The following is a 24,086-nucleotide window of genomic DNA, read 5'->3' on the forward strand; positions in this document are numbered from 1 at the left end:
ACCTCATCCCCATACTGTATTTATTTATCTTGCTCCTTTGCACCCCAGAATCTCAACTTGCACATTCATCCTCTGCACATCCTACCATTCCAGTGTTTAATTGCTATATTGTAATTACTTTTCCACCATGGCCTATTTATTGCCTTACCTCTTATCCTACCTCATTTGCACATGCTGTATATAGATTCTCCTACTGTATTATTGATTGTATGTTTGTTTATTCCATGTCTAACTCCATGTTGTTGTATGTGTCGAAATGAGAACTTGTTCTCAACTAGCCTACCTGGTTAAATAAAGATGAAATAAATAAATAAAAACACAGGGACATAGATTTCCTGTCGTGGGAGCAACTACCTGCTCTTTGGGTTTGCAGTTTGGACAGCTTGCTTCGCAGACAGTATATATCTATGCAAACTGTGTAAAGTGAAACATGTAGATTGACACAACAAAACAGGAACATTGTGGATACCGGAATCTCTCAAGACAGATTTGTTGACAAGTTCATGGGTGATCATCTCATCAGTAGTGATATGTGGCATTGTGGGGAATGTATAGACAAAGACAAGACAGCTTCAAACAAAGCCTTTTCTGTTCAGCACACATGCATGACCTTTTCATAATAGTTCTCCTTGTAAAAGCTTTGCACGTAACTTTTTTTTGGTGCCACTCCCACCACTTACATGTCATCAGGTGACATCCTAAACCTACAGAGTGACCTCCTGCCTGTTGCCATGTCCGTTGATGACAGTAGGGGTGGTCTTCTTGATGGAGGTCATTCTTATGGCTGAGGTATGCTGCAGGTAGCTAGTGTTGCGTTCGTGGTGGGGCTTCCTCTTGCAGTGCAGTGAGCTGTTGAAGTGCCTTCGGAAACTCTCGCTCAGCAGGTAGAGGGCAAACGGGTTGACACAGGAGCTGGAGAAACTTAGCACCCGGGCCAGCAGGGTGATGATGAGGTGCGACAGAGAGGAGTCGATCTGACGGTAGTTGAAGGAGCGATACATGTACAAGACATGGTTGGGGAACCAGCAAAGAGCGAAGAGGCCCACAAAAACCAGAACAATTTTGGCCAGACGTTTTCTCGTCTCCATCTTGGAAAAAGAAAGAAAATAAATATGTAGTGTTTGAAAATGCATGATGATATTCAACATAAAACCTTGTCAATCTTCCAGAAGGATTACAGAGTACAAAATACAGAAGGCGTCCTTCCAGAAGGAATACAGAACGCCTACAAAATACAATTTGTCCAAATCACGCTCTTCTGTATTTTGCACAGGCTACAAGTAGTATGGCTATTGTCCTTCAGTTTCAATACAGTATCTACCAGAGACACCAAACAAGTATGAACAAACACAAAAGCAAGAGCCACCAGTACTCGACTTAGATTGCCCTTCAGTCAGCTCTCTAAGGCCTTCCCACACCGTACATAGGATTTAGTATTTTACAATTATTACATGTCACAAATTGTTAGGTTAGATTACTTGTTACATATTACTACATGGTCGGAACTAGAAGCACAAGCATTTAGCTACACTTGCATTAATATCTGCTAACCATGTGTATGTGACAAATCAAATTTGATTATGAATGTTACCAAATTAAAATCTTGATTGTACATGTGCTTCAGTTTTGTATTCATATTCTGCGATTTGTTTGAGGCTACATCAGCCGACATACTGTCGGCTACCTACACTGCAGAGGTGTAAGCCTATTTGTTCTCTGCATGTGCCAGCACCAGTAGCGCAAGTGCCCATTATTATGTGCAGATACATCAAAAGAGGTGGAAGGCGCAGAATGTGGACTCGCAAATGGTTGGGCAGATATGGAAGGTATGGACTTTCTACAGAGGGAATTGGAAGTAATATACTATGTTGTATTAAAGTTATAGCCTATAGTTAGCATGCTAGATACTTAGGACACAGAGGTAGGTAATACTGAAAAGGCAGCTGCGTTCTCTCCACAGCTCCAGCAATCTGACTTTCATCACCTCCGTCCGCAACGTGCGTGTTGTTTGTTGTTCCTTCTCTCTTTGCGATCATTGTTTTGGTATCACATGCTGAGTGCTCATTGGCTATTGGCAGTAGTCCTTGCCCAATCGCGTCGTAGCACTGCTCATATTGCAAGATGCACGATAAAAAATATTTCAGGGCATCCGACAGGGGTCTGGAGAACGCGACAGGCATCATCAGTGAGTCCTTCACCCGCTCAAACTACGTGAGTCGCGATGTAATGATCCTAGCCCAAATTCATGGAATTTTACTCCGATCGTGAACATTTTCGGGGATGGCAAAAACGTGGCGAATTCGTGTAGTGTATACCGGCATAAGGGAGTGTCAAAGATATCTTCACTGTGAGAACCTTTCATCCTAAGCGGAAATGTGAAACTAAAAGGTCCAGTCCAATCAATACTTCATTCCACAGTAGAGTGGCTGGCAAATAGTACTGATGGCAGGACTATTGCTTCTGAGTACTGCTAAGATTGTTTGAAAATAGTTTCAAGTCTACCTATTTGAACCTATCAGTGAGGTGAGCAGGAGATGGCGCTCTGAAAATCAACCCTGTGTAAGTTTAATAGCCTGGGTAAATGTCATGATTTATCTCGCCATTCATTGGCAGCCACCAAGTCAAGTGATCCTGGCACTCTACCCAAGATCCTTTTAGGTTTTTCAACAGAAGAACACGGCATGATAATTTTACTTTATTTTGTTCATGACAGTATCTTGTATTGAAGTCGACTTCAAATGATTCAGAAGAGTATTAAAAGGTAAGTCAATAGCAAGCTGTTATATCTGGTAAGATAGTAAAGCTAACCATTGATAGGGATATCAAATTGAGTCATTTTGTTTGATTTGGCACAGTATCAACAATCTTTCATAGGTAAACTGAACATTTTCTGCATTGTTATTAACACATCACAGTTAGTTATTCATTGTTGTATTCGCTGGTCTCTGCAAGAAGTGTGGGGTATTAATTATAAATGAGATGGTTATGTTACATGAAGTAAAGATTGAAAAATCAGAGGAGTAAACTAAGATTTCATAAGCTCTACATTTTTGTCTAAATTGATGAGAAAGTGGTGAACATTTCAATTGTTTTTAAAGGGATACTTAGGGATTTTGGCAATGAAGCCCTTTATCTGCTTCCCCAGAGTCAGATGAACTGAGCTACCATTTTTATGCCTCTGGGTGCAGTTTGAAAGAAGTTGCTAACTAGCATTAGCGCAATTGCTAACAAGCGTTAGCACAATGACTGGCCATCTGCTTCATTTTTCTGACCATAGACATCCAGTCATTGTGCTAACGCTAGTTAGCATTGTCTCACAAAACTACCTCTAACTTACTGTACGCAGAGACATACTGTAGAAATGGTATCCACAAGTTCATCTGACTCTGGGAAGTAGATAAAGGGCTTCATTGAAATAGAATGTAGTTGATGCGGTTACTAAAACAGCTGTAGCATTGGATCAGTAGAAACTATTTTAATAACAGAGAAATAGACTGAATGTTCGTTATCATAACAGCATAACACCGCCCCTGGCAAAGGGAGATGGTTGGACTGTATCTTTTCATTCATACATATCACGTCTGAAATCATATTCACTAGCAGTGTCTGCCTGGACAGCATTATTGTTCATATTAAATTGTAAATCTATGTAAAAAAACAAAAAAATATATATATATATCTCTATTCCAGAGTAAATCAAAAAAAAAAAAGATTAGATGATATCTAGAAGTCCTATTTCTAATGCCTTTACTGAAAATTGACTGTACAGCAGTTAAGACCACTGTTACTATAACTATTCATAAAGTCATGCCTGTTAGATGTGATAGTGATTCAAGAAATATTTTGTAATGTCTTAAACATTTACCAGAATCATGTTTAGTCTGCATATTCTCTCTCTCGTCTACACACACACACACACACACACACACACACTCTCTCTAGCCTGTCTTTCATCAGGTTTCTGCAGCTTGTCATATAATTAATGTTAAATACATTTCTGCTTTTCAATAGGGACTGATGCTATCAGAGTTTTCTTCTTAATGAAACTTGAGCCTCTTACAGCCCAATCCCCATAGGGCATGTCTAATAGAACACAACCACAATGCACCACGTCAATAGTCTGTGTTGTCCTTCTAATCCAAAGGTACACCCAGATTATTAACTCATTTGATTTCAAATACAAAAAAACAGAAACGAATCTAGAGACAATAACATTGATTATTTGGGATTACTGTGAGGCAGAGACAGTGGAAGCTTAAGTGCAATGATTCGGTCATCCGGTCATCCTTAGGGCTCCCTCAACTGGAGGACCTACTGACTGTAAATAAGACAACACATGGAGGCCTTCCAGCACCACTCATCACTAGTTGTTTACTATGTATTGCTCATTGTTGATGACAACCTCACATTGGTCAGTGTCAACAAGCTCCTGAGGCTACTTGAATATATTATGACTTGGGTTCAGGTCTAGGTCAGGATGTCAGTGATTGGAAGCTAGGTTTGGGTTTTGGGTGGGCCCTGATCTGGATTCAAGCCCATTTGTTCGATGATTCATTGGACGTTCTTAACGGCAAAGAATCATCTGATTTAATATGCTTTGGTCAGTGGACCCTCAATTAAATGTAGTCAACCAGATCATTGCTTACATTTATAATTTACCTCACCCTTCCCCTGACCTATAATTTTTTACCCCTGTAGACAGTAAAGATCAAGCCTCCATGCAACAATCAGTGATACATTTTGACAATGTCCTGTACTTGCCCTTTACAAACTTTAAATACTTACTTGGTGTATTAGGCTACATATGGAAATATCTGCATTAAAACCTAGAGCCTCCTTCCATTTAAACCTGTAACTACGGTTCCGGAGTTATGTCAAAAATAGTGAGAAAACGTGTGATGCAGTTCAGTTTCTTTGACTTCAAACGTGCACTCTAACTCAACGTGCACTCTAGCAGCTAACGACATCCAGTAAATGACCTGATGTTCTTAAAATGCCGTCCAGCATTCCAAATAACCACAACTGCAATAGCCAAACCTCATTTGTGACATGTTTGAGATACAGGCAGCAACATGTTGTTGTTACCTACCTGTCTCTTCGTGTGCTCACTGATCTCTCCAGGCATGTCGTGAGCACTCTTGACTAGAGTCCTGGCGATGTGGAAGTAGTATACAGAGATGATCCCCAGGGGAATCAGGAAGTACACCAGGAATATGAGGATGGAGTGGATCTTGGGATGCATGTCGTTGGAAAGGGGATAGGGCACGCAGGCGGTGAAGGTCACATTCTTGTCCTGGATGTGTACTACCTGGGAGAAGATGGCCTCGGGCACCGCCAGCAGGACGGAGATCACCCAGATGGACACAGCTTTCAGACATGTCCAGAACACGGCGCTGGATGTCTGGATGTCCATAGGATTCACAATGGCTTTGTACCTGGAAACACAACAAAACCATAGAATAATATTAGTGCTCCTTCATCTTGATCCTTTGAAATTACATTAAAAGCAGTCTTTTTCATGCAATTAAATGTCCAGCTGTCCTTACTGCTCTCATTTTCTTGTGTAAATTGAAATATCATTTACATTTATATTTTAATCATTTAGCAGACGCTCATATCCAGAGCGACTTGGTATTGTGATTATAGTTAATCAATCTAATTAACTTTCTTCCTCTTTGCAAAATTAAGAGGCTTTGACAAAGACATGGCATCTCTGAGTCGATTGGCACAGAATAGTAGCTTCATAGATTGTTGGTGATATTGTAAACCTGTAGGAGACCTATGAAGTGCATTATGATTGCACTAGCTAATTAATTACTGTCCTGTCTACAACAAACCCACATTAATTACAATAATTGCCACTGAATGAAATTCTAATTATTCAACTGAAACAGCAATGTGTTCCTGCACTGCTCCCAAAGTGAATCTAAATGTTGAAACCAAAATGTTTACAAGCTGATCAATACAGCTCATTTGAAGGTTAGACTTTGGACTTATCTCCTGTGTAAATCAACACTCAGTGCTATGTGCACAGAATAATCCATTCCTGCTAAGTCATATAATGGGAAGAAATATATTAAATGAGGGTGCAACAGAGGAAGTGTGCTCCACAGGGCATGAAGGCTTTTTTTATGCTTCAATGATGGAAGATTTTTCACCTTCTGACAGTTTTCTAAATTATATTTCTGCTGATTTAAATGTCTGGTTTGGAGGAGAATCTCCATTGGAAGCCCTTGACTGTGCTGTTACACCAGCCTCAGCTGCCCTCTGCCCCTGTAGAAATCTGCCATAGTCAAAGACTACGCTGCCTCAGGCAAGAACAGACAAGCGCAGAAAAACTGACAGTCTTTGATATCTCACCAGAGAAAATGCTTATGCATTTATTGTAGTAAACTGCTGTAATCCCACTTCTTTGTGTTTTTATGCTTGAGAGCAAGCGCCCAAAGGAGTGCTAACAAGATTACATTATTTTAAGCCATCACATAGGGTAAGCATATAAATGGTGTATTTTCATTGCTCACATTACATGCTCAAATGGACTAGGCAGACCATAAAGAGAACAGCTTTAGACTGTAATCTCACCATATGGCTGTCCTAATAGCTCCTAGTGACAGGGATGGCCAACAGTCATGGTCATTTTCGGTGAAGAGTGACACAGCCAAACATTTCCTCCAACTGATATCGCTCTGGATTACGGTCAGTGACATAGAAAGGCTAATTACAAAGCCCTGCACCATCTTCCGACCCCTATCATGGCCTGCACAATGGGGTATTATTTTATCAGAAAATCACATGGACTTTAATTTGATAATAATTTTTTAAAATGTACTAAATCAATATTTGGCAGCCCAGGAATTTATGACATCAGTGAACTTTTAGCTGAGGAAGGAGCTCTTAATACTAGAAGACAAGCAATTTGTGGGGGTATAGAATGGTCACTTGAGAAGGTCAATGTCTCCAAGCACCAGTGGTCTTGTTGAGGGTATGTGGAGGAGAAGAAAGGAAAGTGGGGGCTGGGTCAAATTAAGATTCGGGCATGATTGCCCTTTCAACCATACACACGCAGACAATAAATGATGCTCTGCGCAGATACTTCTGACTGTGATGCCTCCTGAATGTCTCATGTATCAATCTATTCCAATCTCCGCATTCATGCTGCTCCTTCCAGGGACGATAAATGGCCATTTAACCATGTGTCTCACCTGAATAAAACAATATAACACAAATTGGGCTTATTGAAGTTAGTACAACCAGCAGGTGTACACTATTTGATCCCTTTAAAATCATTCTGGGGATACACTTGGTCTGTCAATCAAAATATGAACAGATTTGTCAGTGACAATTGCCCAGCATTCAATTATGATAACACTTGGGGATATAGTTTAGGGATCAGACACTTGTCATTAAAAATAATCAGTCATAAAAATGGATTAATCATTAATAATTACATACAGTGCCTTCGGAAACTATTCAGACCCCTTGACTTTTTCCACATTTTCTTACGTTACAGCCTTATTCTAAAATAGATTTTTCCTCATCAGTCTACACACAATACCCCATAATGACAAAGCAAAAACAGGTTTAAAAAAGTTTGTTAATTTATTAAATAAAAAAAGGAAACATTTAATTTGCATAAGTATTCAGATCCTTTACTCGGTACTTTGTTGAAGTAGCTTTGGCAGTGATTACAGCATTTAGTCTTCTTGGGTATGATGCTACAAGCTTGGCACACCTGTATTTGGGGATTTTCTCCCATTCTTCTCTGCAGATCCTCTCAAGCTCTGTCAGGTTGGATGGGGATTGCTACACAGCTATTTTCAGGTCGCTCCAGAGATGTTCGATTGGTTTCAAGTCCAGGCTCTAGCTGGGCCCCTCAAGGACATTGAGACTTGTCCTGAAGCCACTCCTGCATTGTCTTGGCTGTGTTCTTAGAGTCATTGTCCTGTTGGAAGCTCCCTTCGACCCAGTCTGAGGTCCTGAGCAGACTAGAGCAGGTTTTCATCAAGGATCTCACTGTACTTTGCTCCTTTCATCTTTCCCTCGGTCCTGACTAGTCTCCCAGTCCCTGCCGCTGAAAAACATCCCCACAGCATGATGCTGCCACCACGCTTCACCATAGGGATGGTGCCAGGTTTCCTCCAGATGTGACGCAAAGAGTTCAATCTTGGTTTCATCAGACCAGAGAATCTTGTTACTCATGGTCAGAGTATTTCGGTGCCTTTTGGCAAACTGCAAGTGGGCTACAATGTGCCTTTTACTGAGGAGTGGCTTCCGTCTGGCCACTCTACCATTAAGGCCTGATTGGTGGAGTGCTGCAGAGATGGTTGTCTTTCTGGAAGGTTCTCCCATCTCCGCAGAGGAACTAGAGCTCTGTCAGAGTGAACATCCTGACCAAGGCCCTTCTCCCCCGATCGCTCAGTTTGGCCAACCGGCCAGCTCCAGGAAGAGTCTTGGTGGTTCCAAACTTCTTCTATTTAAGAATGATGGGGGCCACTGTGTTTTGGGGGACCTTAAATGCTGCAGACATGTGCCTCAACACAATCCTGTCTCTGAGCTCTACTGACAATTCCTTCGACCTCATGGCTTGATTTTTTCTGACATGCACTATCAACTGTGGGACCTTATTTATATAGACCTGTGTATGCCTTTCCAAATCATGTTCAATCAATTGAATTTACCACAGGTGGACTCCAATCAAGTTGTAGAAACATATCAAGGATGATTAATGTAAACAGGATGCACATGAGCTTAATTTCTAGTCTAATAGCAAAAGGTCAGAATACACACGTAAATAAGGTATTTATTTGTATACATTTGCAAATATATCTAAACTGTTTTCGATTTGTCATTATGGGGTACAGTGTGTAGATTGCTGAGGGAATTTTTTTTTGATCCATTTTGGAATAAGGCTGTAACGTAACAAAATGTGGGAAAAGGGGTCTGAATTGGAGGTCGACTGATTAATCGGAATGGCCGATTAATTAGGGCAGATTTCAAGTTTTCATAACAATCGGAAATCGGTATTTTTGGGCGGCTTTTTTTAATATATATTTTTTTACATCTTTATTTAATCTTTATTTAACTAGGCAAGTCAGGCAAGTCAGTTAAGAACACATTCTTATTTTCAATAACGGCCTAGCAACAGTGGGTTAACTGCCTCGTTCAGGGGCAGAAAGACAGATTTTCTCCTTGTCAGCTCGGGGGATCCAATCTTGCAACCTTACAGTTAACTAGTCCAATGCAGACCTGCCTCTCTCTCGTTGCACTCCACAAGGAGACTGCCTGTTACGCAAATGCAGTAAGCCAAGGTAAGTTGCTAGCTAGTATTAAACTTATCTTATAAAAAACAATCAATCATAATCACTAGTTAACTACACATGGTTGATGATATTACTAGATATTATCTAGCGTGTCCTGTGTTGCATATATGACTGAGCATACAAGTATCTAAGTATCTGACTGAGTGGTGGTAGGCAGAAGCAGTTTATGACTTCAAACCTATCAACTCCCGAGATGAGGCTGGTGTGACCGAAGTGAAATGGCTGGCTAGTTAGCGTGCGCTAATAGAGTTTCAAACTTCACTCGCTCTGAGCCTTGGGGTGGTTGTTTCCCTTGCTCTGCATGGGTAACGCTTTGATGTAGTGGCTGTTGTCATTGTGTTGCTGGTTCGAGCCCAGGGAGGAGCGAGGAGAGGGACGGAAGCTATACTGTTACACTGGCAATACTAAAGTGCCTATAAGAACATCCAATAGTCAAAGGTTAATGAAATACAAATGGTATAGAGGGAAATAGTCCTATAATAACTACAACCTAAAACGTCTTACCTGGGAATATTGAAGACTCATGTTAAAAGGAACCACCAGCTTTCATATGTTCTCATGTTCTGAGCAAGGAACTGAAAACGTTAGCTTTCTTACATAGCACATATTGCACTTTTACGTTCTTCTCCAACACTTTGTTTTTGCATTATTTAAACCAAATTGAACATGTTTCATTATCTACTTGAGGCTAAATTGATTTTATTGATGTATTATATTAAGTTAAAATAAGTGTTAATTCAGTATTGTTGTAATTGTCAGACGATTAATCGGTATCGGCTTTTTTGCAAAAGCCTCCAATAATCGTATCAGTATCGGAATTGAAAAATCATAATCTGTCGACCTCTAGTCTGAATACATTACCGAAGGCACTGTATGTTAATTGTTCTATCACGTTAGCATGCAATTGCCATAACATTTACAATGACGTAAATTAGGTACAGTATACATAACAATATTGGCATTAAGGATATTTCACATGATCCTATTCTTCATCATACCTGTCCGCGCTTAGTGCAGTGAGAGTGAACACCGAGACTCCGACTGAAGTGAGTTGAATGACCGGAATTAGTTTGCAAGCCACAACACCGAAGATCCACTCCTCAAAGAAGTATCTGAACGCATCCACTGGAACACAAGTGACCAAAAGCAAAAGATCCCCAGCTGCCAAACTCGAAATAAATATGTTGGGAACGCTCCTCATTGCACTGTTGGTGATAAAAATCTTAACCAAGGTAATGTTCCCCAACAATCCAATCGTTATGATCAGAATATACACAGTCGGTATGACACATCTTATAATAAAATCAATAGTTTCTCTTTCAGCAGGTATCCAATCGTCAGTAAAGTTGTAAAAGACAGAATGTCCAGTAAAAGATACGTTCTCTAAAATATTATCCATTGCTTCTCAGGGATTTGTTCAATAATCACCTTGATAAAATGGCATTGAGGATGACCGTTTTCCAAAGCAAGTCTGAGGCGCGGTAGCTGGTCCTCCAAGAAAGTGCTGAAATGTCAGTGTTGCGCGACTCAAGCCACAATGACTGAAGCGCAAAAGGAGGCACTTTTTCAACACGCATAGCGTAGCCTACAGCAGCGATGACGGAAAAAGAAGTCACACCAGTTTTGCGTGTGATGTGTAGCATTGTCAATGCTACTCACATACCGTTTCATAGTGGTACGTTTATCGAATATAAACGGAATAAACTATAGGCTATGCTAGGCTACTGTATTACCACCAAATACAATTGTCACGTTTAGGATGAGAAAGCTGTGCTTGGAAAGATGTGTGAATTAGGATGAGTTTTTTTGGGGGGCCAATAAGGAAAATCCAATAAGTAATTTTTCTGAACTGAACCCACTCATTGTCCTGTGCAGGTGTTTCATTATCAGCCCGCCGCATCTGTAAGAGCTGTATGGTGTCATTCTTTGGGGAAAGTGAAGGGTTATAGAAATGCCATAAATACGGAAAGCAGTGAGGGTGGTAAAGTTAGGGGGAGAGACTCACAGAGGTAATTCGAGGGGGGAGTGAAGTAGCCTAAATCAGAACATAAACGAACGTTTCGCTTGCTTATTCCCCATACGGGAGTTAAAAGAAAGCCATTGAAGGTATGGCTTCTGAATGTTAATACCTCTGGACATGACTGATGTTAGGAACAATATAAATAATCGAATAAATTAGTTACGAGAGTTGGTCACATCTATCAAAGCGCAACTGAAAACGTAATACACATCTTATCGGGTATCAAAACGGCCTATGTGGCATCGATATTAGTCAAACATTTATTCTAGTGTCAAAATTGTCTACAAAGTGTGAATAGGATCATTTTGGTCGTAAAGTCAGTCTCGTCCAAAACAGAGTTTTGTCATGACTTAGGCCTACTTTAGGGTTGGGTTTTGATTTCGACAAATGCTCACAGTGGCTACAGCTGCGGTGATTGCGGTCCTATCCAATCCTACCACAGAACACACAGAAGGCCTTTTCACGCTGCGTTGTTCTTAGCCCCGCGCTATCTTAGCCTCAAGTTAAGACTGGCCCTGGCCGAGCTTATCCTGTGTTCACACAGGCATTTGTTGACCCTGGGCTAAGAATGCACACTTTTGTATTCCAAAGCCCTGCTAATTGACAAACACAGGCAGCCATCATTCTCTCTGACACAAGACCAATTTAAAACAATAACACTTTTTAACACATTATTTCCTCTTGCTTCTAGGTTAGCATTTTATTTCCAACAGTGATGGTTTGTATAAACATTGGTGTCTGCCTGTCTGACCTCGGAAACAAAGTTTCACTTTTGAAATGCCATCTCGCCCCTATACAGAGAATGCTGTGCATGGACCAAACATCAACTTTTCTGATCCAAGCGATATCATGCAACAATATTATTATAATGGATAGCTATTCCCAATTAAATGTCAATAGAAAAACTATGAAAACAGATGAAAATTGAGCGTTTGCTGCCCTTCCAGCTGTAGAGTTTGTGGCTTCAGTTGGCTAACTAAAGGTGCATTCGTAAATTCACTCTGGCTATCTACCCCCTGATGATAGAGCACTCTCCTCTGACTGTGCCAGAGCGCAGAATAATTGATGGATTTATGAATGCTCAACACCGGTTGAATATAGCTGGTGTCAGTAAACGTCTAAAGAAGCATAATTCAACTGTTGCTAGCAGCAGTTACAGTCACCAATTCTATGGATAGCATGAAAACAGCCTAACCACCTCTGCTAGGGCTAGTAAAATGGTCAGAGTGAGGTGTTCTCTCATTGTGTCTGGAAGTAGCTAGAAAGCTAGACAAAGTTAGCCAGTTAGCTTGGGTGCTTGACTGTCATTGTGAGGTCAGAACGCTTGGATCAACCTCCTTGGCCAGAGTGTCCAGTGTGCGCTCCTAGAGTGAAACGCTGTCCATTAGTAAATTCAGAATCTGACAAGCTCTGAAATTACCGACGCCCAGAGCGCACTCTGGCACTCCAGAGTGAATTTACGAACACACCCTTAGTGAGAACGTTAGCATGCCTGCATAGCAACCGTTATTTTTCCATAGCAACCAATGTTTTGCATGGATGAAAGTATTTTTGTATTTTTTTTGTCATAGGTTTTGTTCTCAAATGTAAGTGTAGCGGGTTTTATATGTACCACAGGAAAACAAAGAATTGAAGAGCGACACCACGGCTATCTTTTTGGCTTTTATGTTGATCTGCAATAGTATTGTGAAAAGACAGGACCAGAACACATCAGTCTCCAATGCACCATCTGACAAGCTGTTCTTTCTCTCAGTGTTTTCTCAGACTCACATAAATCACATTCATACAGAAAGCCATAATGTATAAAATAATAACCAGTCCTTAATACAACGAATGCATAATCTTAATTCTTAGACAATAGAACCATACCTGCAATAGTATTGTGAAAAGACAGGACAGGAACACATCAGTCTCCAATGCACCATCTGACAAGTTGTTCTATACAGGAGCATGAAGAAAGGTAAAATACATATCCTGTCTCACATCCCCAATACATTGCTAGGTGCTTTCAGTGTTGACAGTACCAAAATACAACAACTCATGTACAAAAACAAGTTACAACGTGAAATTGCCTCTATCCCGTTCAGACCATAGAGGGCCAAAACTACATCTCCCATATTGCAACGCCAGCACCAGTCGGCAGCTCAGCTAACCGTCTGCATCACAGAAAGGCATGCTAGCTAGCAACAGCAGCACTTTTAGCACTCTGTAAACTATATTAATAACAATAAAACCCATCCATATATTAATCTGACTCCCCCTTTCTGTCTGAACTTGGAATATTCCTGTTCACAGGCTTGGGCCACTGACCTTCAACCTGGTTGTTCTGTTCGGCGTCGTGTACTATTCTAATAATTTGAAGTTTGATGGAATAACATTTTTTAACTCTGCTACACACACCCCTTCTTAATTACAGCAAACTTTAAGACATAATGTAAGAATTCTTCCTCCACAGGGGTAACCTTGACCAAGAGTCGTCCAGAAGGACAGCAAAGAGACTTTGCCAGGTAGAAATATGCCCATATACATACAACCTATGACCCCCTAATAAAGTATTTCTCATTTCCTTAATCTATCCTCTGACCTCTGTTTCACTGGGGTACTGTCACTTCAACAAAAGTTGATAGGGCTTGAATCAGGGCAGCTAGATGCTCTCTTTTGTCCGGCTCAGCAATCACTTGACTCATTGACTCTAAAAGTCTTCTGACAGGCTTCACAACTCTTCCAGTTCGAGTTCTCAAGGTGCCTTCACTGGGTCTCAGGACTGTACCAGTGAACTCAGACCTGGCTGTTTCTGCGCTCTACCTCTCTCTGGTTACTCATTATCTTCTTAGTAGATCTTACACGGAACCCAAACTGGCCCGCGCGCACATTTATTTTGTCCCCCTACACCATACACGATCAAGACACGCAGGTTAAAATATCAAAACAAACCAATGAACCAATTACATTAATTTGGGGACAGGTTGAAAAGCATTAAACATGTATGGCAATTTAGCTAGTTAGCTTGCACTTGCTAGCTAATTTGTCCTATTTAGCTAGCTTGCTGTTGCTAGCTAATTTGTCCTGGGATATAAACATTGAGTTGTTATTTTACCTGAACTGCACAAGGTCCTCTACACCGACAAATTATTCCACACATAAAACGGCCAACTGAATCGTTTCTAGTCATCTCTCCTTCTTCCAGGCTTTTTCATCGTTGAACTTATATGGTGATCGCATCTAAACTTTAATAGTATTACCACGACTACCGGCAAAACCGTTCGTCTTTCAATCACCCACGTGGGTATAATCAATGAGGAGATGGCACGTGGGTACCTGCTTCTATAAACCAATGAGGAGATGGGAGAGGCAGGACTTTCAGCGCAATCTGCGTCAGAAATTGGAATGACTTCTATTTTAGCCCTTGGTAACGCAGACGCTCGTTGGTGCGCGTGAGCAGTGTGGGTGCAATAATTGAATAACATGGATTTCTAAATGTATTTTGTGACGCTCACGCATGCAACATGTCCGGTCTGGTCAGCATGTTATGCATCCAGAGCCGCTGACTGATGAACTTCTACTGCTGACGCCATCTAGACTGCTCACTGACGTTGCTTTTCTACTTATGTCATCTTCAGAAGGATCAAATCCAATTTAATTATATAGCCCTTCTTACATCAGCTGATATCTCAAAGTGCTGTACAGAAACCCAGCCTAAAACCCCAAACAGCAAGCAATGCAGGTGTAGAAGCACGGTGGCTAGGAATAACTCCCTAGAAAGGCTAAAACATAGGAAGAAACCTAGAGGGGAACTATGCTATGAGGGGTGGCCAGTCCTCTTCTGGCTGTGCCGGGTGTAGATTATAACAGAACATGGACAAGATGTTCAAATGTTCATAAACGACCAGCTTGGTCAAATAATATTAATCACAGTAGTTGTTGAGGGTGCAACAAGTCAGCACCTCAGGAGTAAATGTCAGTTGGCTTTTCATAGCTGATCATTAAGAGTATCTCTACTGCTCCTGCTGTCTCTAGAGAGTTGAAGGAGCTTCCTGTGCTTGAGTTAGCTGCTTGTCCGGAGATCAGATCCTTCACTGGGCTTTGAGGATCAGCCTCTCTCATGTATACTCCATCTTCCAGTCCCGAAGATTTTTGAGCTTCATCTTCCGTGGGCCCCTCAGGGTTCTGGCCCTCGAGAATCCAGTCAGCAGTCCTTCGATCCTCTGGATCCTCATCCACATCGAATACCGGACTTTCGTCACCCCTGTTTGCGTTTATGTCCTCTTCTGAAGCAGTAGAGGCTACTGTGGACATCTCGTCTGTCTGTCCCACCAGCAGGAAGTTCACTGGCAGTATGAAGTGTCGATGAACTACCTTACTCTTCTTGGTAGTAGGATCTTCGACTCTGTAGATGTGCACAGACGGGTCTTTCCAAGTGATCACAAAGACCGTTGAAGTCAGCAAGTTTACCTTTCCCTCTTTCCTTTCAGTTTTCCAAGAGAACTCGGTCTCCAATCTCCAGGGCAGTGCCTTTCACTCTCTTGTTATACTGCCTTGCTTGCATATTCTGAGCTTCAGTGGTGTTGGCCTGAGCGATCCTGACAGCCTCTCGCAGGTCCTTTTGGAACGAGTCAACATACTCATCATGAGTCAACACGTCTTCGTTATTCAGGGTACTTCCAAACATGATGTCCACTGGCAGCAGTGGAATTCATCCGAACATCAGGAAGAACAGTGCGAACCCTGACGTTTTGTGTGTGGTACAGTTGTACGAGAAGGTGAGTGTCTGTATCATCTGGGGCCATCTTTCTTTTGCTCTCGCTGGCAACAATCGGACCATGTTACCAAGTGTGCGGTTGAATCTTTCCGTCAGACCGCTGCCCATAGGATGATATGGATCTTTTTGACTCCAGACACTTGTAGCAATTCTACGATTTAAGTGATTCTCAATGTTTGCTCCTTTGTCAGAGTGTATCTGCTTGGGAAACCCATAGACACAGAAGAACTGGTTCCATAACTTCTGGGCAACCACTTTTGCTGTCTGGTTCGGGTAAGGAAACGCATGTGCCAGCTTCGTAAAAATGGTCTGTGATGACGAGTACATCAGCGCTCTCTCCATCCCTTCCTTCTGCTGACCAGAAGTCTATGCACACCAGTTCTAATGCTGTGCTAGTCTGTATAGATTCCAAAGGTGCCCAAGCCTCTGGCTCCATTGTCTTGCCAACCACAAATCAAATCAAATCAAATTTATTTATATAGCCCTTCGTACATCAGCTGATATCTCAAAGTGCTTTACAGAAACCCAGCCTAAAACCCCAAACAGCAAGCAATGTAGGTGTAGAAGCACGGTGGCTAGGAAAAACTCCCTAGAAAGGCCAAAACCTAGGAAGAAACCTAGAGGAACCAGGCTATGTGGGGTGGCCAGTCCTCTTCTGGCTGTGCCGGGTGGAGATTATAACAGAACATGGCCAAGATGTTCAAATGTTCATAAATGACCAGCATGTTCGAATAATAAGAAGGCACGGCCAGGTGGACTGGGGACAGCAAGGAGTCATCATGTCAGGTAATCCTGGGGCATGGTCCTAGGGCTCAGGTCCTCCGAGAGAGAGAAAGAAAGAGAGAAGGAGAGAATTAGAGAACGCACATTTAGATTCACACAGGACACCGAATAGGACAGGAGAAGTACTCCAGATATAACAAACTGACCCTAGCCCCCCGACACATAAACTACTGCAGCATAAATACTGGAGGCTGAGACAGGAGGGGTCAGGAGACACTGTGGACCCATCCGAACCACATGTGAACCACACAGCGCTTACAGTAGGAGACATACTTCTTCACTTCCCCTTCCATTTCAGTCCAGAAGAACCTTTGACGTACCAAATGGAGTGTTCTAGTCTGGCCTTGGTGGCCGGTTTCGTCATGGGTTCCCCTCAGAACGATGGCTTTAAGGGAGTCTGACACCACCAGCTGGTATCTCGTCCTTGATTTAGAGTTTATCCCAATGCTTCAGCATTCTCAACACTCTCTCTCCGCGAAGGTCTCCTCCTCCTCTCAATAAAGTATGCCACTCGGGCCAGCACCTGATCTGCCTTCTGTTTTCTCCGTATCACATCAGAAGAAAGGACTGGAAGAGTAGCCGCTCCCCCTTCATGCTGAAGGATGCTGGCAGAATACTGGGCTAATTGGAAGTTGCACACTGGCACACTCGCATCCCACTCCAGACAGGATTCCAAAACTGCTTTCACTCCTTCAGAAGAGACTTGAGCCAGGATCTCACCACCTTGGATATTGACTGACAGTTTGAATGCGTCCTGGATGGACTCTGAAGTCACATACTCTGGGAACTCACTTGCCTTCCTAGCTCCAACGAACGGCTGTCGACTAAGCAGGTCTGCTGGGACATTCTGGGGCCCGGGGATGTACTTCAAGTCAAAGTCGAAGGGGGCCAGTTTAGAGACCTACCGTTGCTCAGGCGTCTAGCTTTGGTTTCGTCATTATATATGTCAGGGGGTTGTTATCTGTTAGGACTGTGAATCTATTCCCCTTCAGTCAATGGGTGAACTTATCACACACAGCCCACATAAGAGCAAAGAACGCTAATCTATGTGCTGGGTAACGGGACTGGGACCTCGACAGAGTCTTGCTTGCAAAGGCTACTGGTCTGGTTCTACTCTCACCCTCAAATGTCTGGCTAAGTACTGCACCTAAGCCATCCATTGATGCATCTGTTGATAGGAGAAACGGTCTGCTAAAGTCTGGGTGACCCAGCACAGCTGTTTGGGAGACTGCAACCTTTAGCTTCTCCTGCGCCTCCTCACATTCAGTAGTCCAGTCTTCAGGTTTCAGACGTTTTAGGGCCCCGCCATGAGGTTTTCCTTTTTCTCCTTTCCACTTACTTTTCTGTCCTGTAATCAGATGAAACAGTGGTTTGGCTAAACCTGAAAAACTCACAATGAAGTGGGAATAATAGTTTGCCATACCAAGAAATTACCTGACCTTGGTGGGTGAAGGTGTTTTCCCATAATTTTCCATCAGGTCAGCTGCAGTGATGTTGATTACAGACATGATTGCCGTGATGATATGGCCTAAAAACATTTTTTTTGCACTAGCTTCAGGTTGTGTTCCTTAAGGTGGGAGAACACCATTTCAAGACGGTCCAGGGCTTTTTGCTCACTCTTCCCGAAAACCAGGAGATCATCCAAGTAGCACAGGAGGGACAAGTAGTTCTGGTCACCGAAGATCGAGGTCATCATTCTGGTGAATGTTGCTGGGCTGTTACATAAACCCCGAGCCATTCTGTTATACTCAAATAAACCTGTGGGTGTTGTGCATGCTGTGTACTTGCGGTCATCTTCATGTATGGTGATGTTGTAGAATCCCAAAGTCAAATCCATAGTACTGAAGAAGCAGTTCCCTCCCAAAGCAGGGAGAGCATCGGCTTGATGGGGCAATGGGTATGCATCTTTCTCTGTCCTCTGGTTCAACCGTCTGAAATCAGTGCAAATTCTCAACTCTCCTGACAGCTTCCAAACCAGGACAAGGGGAGGCCCACTCACTATTGGACTTTCGGATGATGCCCCGCTCCTCCATTTCCTCCAACGTCTGGTTCAGTTTCTGGTAGTTGGATGGAGAGACCCTCCTGTACGGCAGCCTGAAAGGCTTTTCATCTTTGAGTCGGATAAGGTGGATGACGTTCTTCGCTTCTCCACAGTCAAGTTGTTCCCTGGAGAAGATGCCTTCATACTGAGCAATAAGGTCCACTAGTTTTCCTTTCCACATGTCAGACACTTCACAGGACTCTGTCAACTTCTTTTAAGCCCAACTCTTCCAACTTGTGTAGATACTCCTTCTTTGCCCTTTTTCCACTAACTGAACATTCTTCCCCAGCTTGGGTGACATTCTAAAGAGCAGACTAGACCTTACTGGGCTGGCATAGAGCTCAAGGTCTTCTAGGGCCAGGCATGGGTGCACATCAGCCAACTTGGTGTTATGGCGGAGAACAATAGGGTGGTCCAACATGTTGATCACTTTCATGGGGACCCACTTGTCACCTCTCAAAGGACATACAGTGTGTCCTACTAGGATATTTCTTGGTGCAGATCGTGCTGTAGTGGCCTCTATGACTACAGTACTACCAACTGATAGCGGCACCTTTTCTTTCAGTTTTCCCCAGACCAAATGTTCATGTTGAGGCATGAGAGTCACACTCTGCTTGAGCATTACAGTTCCCACTTTGTCTGGTATTTTGTCACCGTGCCAGCGGTTCACATTGGCTAGCATGCTGAGTAAAAGTCCATGTGGATGTCCTTTGGCAGGTTTGGAGAGGCTGTCCCAATACCACTTTGTTTTCTTAACCTGTTGCATTATGTGTTTTTATGGCGTTCGATCCAACTGTCATGTCGTCTGTCTGTCCAGGTCCAACTAAAACAGAAAGATCAATGTTCAAGTCACATTCATACTTAGGCTGTGCCTGGTTGCCCCCACAGCCTACAATAACTTCTTGAGTTGGCTTTCTAGACTCTGGTTTTATCACATTACATCTCAGAAGTGTGTCTTCAGCTGACTCACTCAACGTGCAGGTCATAGACCCACTATCTATCAGAGCTATCTATCAAGTTCTACAATTTCTTGCACCATTACTGGAACATAGAAAAGACTGTCAATACTCTCTATTTTTGGATAAATTGCCTCAGTTTTCATTGTGTTTCCAGTCCTTATATCTGTGGTGTTCTGTGGGGGTGTAACATGTTCGCCCACAGGTGCATGTTAGTTTAAAGCGGGCCCAGGAGGAGCCTCGGCAGTTGCCTCTCCAACTTGTTTTCTTGCTGGACATTCAAAGCCTCTGTGGCCTGTCCTGTGACACTTGAAGTATAAACCCTCCTTAAAGCAGTGCGACTGAGTTGAATGGTCTGAGGCCTTACAAATTCTACAGGGACCAGCAGCTGTATTAGTTTGTGGCGTTCTGGCCGAAGTTCTCCTTTGATTCTGTTCCTGGGTTGACAGGAGCTTTTCCAGGAGAGAAACCACTTTGTTCAATGGAACCTGATCACTGTTAGTGGGTGTGGCTGAATTATTATGACCGACTGCTTGTTGTTGAGTCATACACCAAGCGTCGGGGGTCATCACAACTTCTACCTTGGCACTACTTTGCACCCTGTGTCTGGCTGACTGTTTGCCTCCATGATTTGCTGTCAATCATTGCCTGCAAAACTCCAACGGTCCAATTTTCAATAGGCATGCACCTAAGCGGCATATAGTGCTGGATCAGGGCAGTGCTTAACAAACATCATGGTCACCTCATGACCTGGATCATCCACTCATTTTCCCTGTCTTTGCAAGCACTCATTGGCAAGGTCAATTGCTTTGTTCAGTCTAACCCAATAATCCAAGAAGCTCTCTGTCTGTCTTGGTAAGGTTTCATAGAAGTATCCCAATGGAATTGTGGATGAGATTGCTTCTCCAAAGTGCTGCCTCAAGATATTGTATATGGCTTCAGGGTCTCTGAGGGTTTCCACGGAGCCCAATTCTGACTGTCTTTAGCCCGCCCCATCAGTCTGTCCTGTATCTCTTGCCCCTGTTCTGATATACTGCATCCCTTCTTTTTCAAGTAAGCTTGCATAAGTTCTTGCCATTCAGTCACTGTGCACTGGTCTGTGCTATCACCCCGGAAGTGGGGTGGTACTCTGACGTCTGACTTCAGAATTAGGTTGACCTTTGACCAATCAGGTATTTCTACTATTGGTTGGGGAGGGGGAGTGCTTGGACCAGCCCCTGCTAGACTAGCGGCAACTTGATTTCCTATTTCACTGCCCAGTTGTTTGACTAACTCTGTTAGGGCTTGCAATTGGGTTCAGTTTTCATTAGAGGGCCAAAACTACATCTCCCATAATGCAACGCCAGCACCAGTCGGCAGCTCAGCTAACCGTCTGCATCACAGAAAGGCATGCTAGCTAGCAACAGCAGCACTTTTAGCCCTCTGTAAACTATATTAATAACAACAATAAAACTCTGAAAGTTACATGTTTCAATAGTCTCACACTCCCTTATAACAATATCTACAGCATTAACCTTGGGATGTTTTATTTATTTCACGTTATGGACTTCTACAAAGGAGTAATCTGCAACACATACCTTTCTCTCTGTGTTTTCTCAGACTGAGAACGGGAGCTGCTGGTAGTATCAGGGTGTTAGTAGGTGACGCAAGCACCCAGATGAAATAAAATACATTTAATGAAACACAACCCGAAGATGTTAACATCATTCAGCTACTGTAGCTGCCTACCTAACATCAACAGGCAGCACCAGTAGCGCAACAATTAAAAATAGACACCAAAAGTAAAGTTCCTGGCGATCATAGCGATCTGACTCCCCCCTTCCGTCTGAACTTGGAATATTCCTGTTCGCGGGCTTGGGCCACTGACCCTCAACCGGGTTGTTCTGTTTTTATTACTTGGGGTTCTCATATTCTTACAATTATGTTTGATTATTGCTTGAACAGTCTCTAAGATTATATTTGGTATTAATCTTTGCAAAATAACTTAATGCAGCAGTTGTTAGCTAGAATGCTAAGATTCATTGACAGGCTGTAGCAAAATAGGCATTTTACTGGTTGAGGTCGAAGTGTTAAAAAATATATATATAATGCAGTTGATTTGCGATTTTGACACATTAAGCAGGACGTTCATATGAGCCTTAAAATCCAAACATAATCCAAAAGTAGTATGAAATGCACTCATACGAAACAAGGAAATATACACTTTTTTTGCTGGCATTCTATAAGAACTGTGTTGTGCCACCAACACCGACAATGTTTGCAAACACAAAAAGGGGTCTATACATTTACTTATAAAATAGCGTGCAGAACGCATCACAAGCATATGCAAAATAAGTGAGTGTAGCTTTTGATTCTGTGTTGTTTTTGACTTCGTTTCACACTGGCTTTTGGCACTGTGTTTCTGGGGCTTGCCCGAAGTCTGTGCTAACCCTGCTCCAGAGCAGGGCCAGCTAGCCGTGAGCTAAGGTTGGTGCTAGCCCAAGAATGCACAAGTGTAAACAGACGCTTAGCCCAAGGCTAAAATCTCCTTAGCCCCAGGCTAAAATCTCCTTAGCCCTAGGCTAAGGACGTGCAGTGTGAACTCAAAACAGTCAGACAGACCTGCCCAGCACCATAGCGATCAGACTTTGTTTACATAAGACAACACCTAATGCATTTTCTTTTACTTAAGAAATATGGCTCCAAACACCTAAGCTCAGTGTTCCCAAAACTAGTCCTGGGGACTACAAGGGGTGCCCTTTGGGGTTTTGCCCTAGCACTTCACAGCTGATTCAAATAATTGACTCATCAACAATATTTGAATCAACCAAAACGTGTACCCCTTTGGGTCCCGAGGACCGAGTTAGGGAAACGCTGCCTTAGCTATATGTAAAATTGCACCACTAAAAATGTAAAATTAATTACAGATTCCTTGAGTTATTCATTCTGACTATTTTGAGGAAGTGATTCTGGTTTAGTTGCTATGGTGTCTCATGTGGGACAAATATCCAAAACTGCCACATCGAACCACCACACCCCCAAGACAGAAATTTAGTTTTTCATAATGGGCAACAGAGAAACACATGAGGAATCTGAATTTTCTGTCGTTCTTTAATGTGCTCGACCGTTTTATTTGTTGTGATGCTTTCCCAAATCGTGTGTGCTTGTTTAGTGACATCTACTGGCTCATGCATCATATTAAGAAACATTTATATGGAGCATAGGCTACAGTGCAGTGCACTTGGGGCAAATCAAGACTTTATAATTCACAATTGGGAAAGCACATTTGCAATTATGTAATATTCACAGTGCTTTTCCATGACTGATTAATATGAATCAAGCCATTTCATGCTAAACTTATTCGTCTATGTCTATATGTAGAGCTCTGCAGTCTGCAGTGCCAATGGAAATGGTTACTGCTGTGAGTTACATTTGAATGTTTATTTAATAAATTGGCAACGACTGAAACCCCTTCAACTGTAGGCATATCACAGAAACACCTGCTTTATACGCCAATGTGCCTTGGAGAATGTCCAAGTCACCCCAATGTGGTCTACTGTTGTTTTCTATCAGTTTGTGCGTAAAACGGATTCCAAATCAGACCACTCATAGTTAATGCAGGTGTAGACTATTCTATTGATAGAGTTATAGGCATATGCCTTGTCCTTATGTTTATGTGTGGTACCTATCGTTACCGATAAGTTACCGTCTAGTTTCCTGAAACGGATCACATATGATATACTTCCGTGGCAGAGCAGTCATTTATGTCACTCAGGTAGGGTGTTGCTTTTTACACTGATTGATGAGGACAGGAACAGCTGAGTGATTGAGTCGTGGTCCATGTGCTCTCTCTGGATGTTTGCTGGACGGTGTCTGTCTATTAGTCTCTCTCTCTCTCTCTCTCTCTCTCTCTCCCTTTATCTCTCTCTCCCTCTCTCTCTCTCACTCTCCCTTTCTCTCTCTCTCACTCTCCCTTTCTCTCTCTCTCTCTCTCTCTCTCTCTCTCGCTCTACCTTTATCTCTCTCGCTCTCCCTTTATCTCTCTCTCGCTCTCTCTCTCTCTCTCTCCCTTTCTCTCTCTCTCTCCCTTTCTCGTGCTCTCCCTCTCTCTGCTCTCCCTTGATCTCTCTCTCTCTTCGCTCGCTCCTTTATCTCTTCTCTCCTCCTCCCTCTCTCTCTCTCTCTCTCGCCTTTCTCTCTCTTCTCTCCTCTCTCATCACTCTCTCTA

The 24,086-nt window shown here is 42.6% G+C and overlaps 1 protein-coding gene and 1 long non-coding RNA gene across 2 annotated transcripts; one reads left to right on the forward strand and one right to left on the reverse strand.

Moving 5' to 3' along the window:
• Nucleotides 1–231: 231 nt before the first annotated feature.
• Nucleotides 232–10,870, reverse strand: LOC109866327 (neuromedin-B receptor). The gene is made up of 3 exons (XM_020454950.2): nt 10,319–10,870; nt 5,090–5,435; nt 232–1,088 (listed from the first exon to the last, which is right to left on the reverse strand). Exons 1-3 carry the CDS (start codon nt 10,717–10,719, stop codon nt 705–707), a joined length of 1,131 nt encoding a protein of 376 aa, XP_020310539.1. The 5' UTR covers nt 10,720–10,870; the 3' UTR covers nt 232–704.
• Nucleotides 2,567–5,524, forward strand: LOC116356204 (uncharacterized). The gene is made up of 2 exons (XR_004204676.1): nt 2,567–2,761; nt 5,122–5,524. It is a non-coding gene; the product is annotated as an uncharacterized LOC116356204 (long non-coding RNA).
• Nucleotides 10,871–24,086: the final 13,216 nt, after the last annotated feature.

This window comes from Oncorhynchus kisutch, linkage group LG21, assembly GCF_002021735.2.
Source record: "Oncorhynchus kisutch isolate 150728-3 linkage group LG21, Okis_V2, whole genome shotgun sequence".
In the NCBI taxonomy this organism is placed as follows: Eukaryota; Metazoa; Chordata; class Actinopteri; order Salmoniformes; family Salmonidae; genus Oncorhynchus; species Oncorhynchus kisutch.

Excerpts from the sequence above, each read along its gene's own strand:
- LOC109866327 (XM_020454950.2), bottom strand. The coding sequence starts at position 10,719 with ATGGATAATATTTTAGAGAACGTATCTTTTACTGGACATTCTGTCTTT. Across the intron at positions 5,436-10,318 it reads ACTGCACTAAGCGCGGACAG|GTACAAAGCCATTGTGAATC; the intron begins GTATGATGAAGA and ends TTGTGTTTCCAG. Across the intron at positions 1,089-5,089 it reads GTGAGCACACGAAGAGACAG|ATGGAGACGAGAAAACGTCT; the intron begins GTAGGTAACAAC and ends TCTTTTTCCAAG.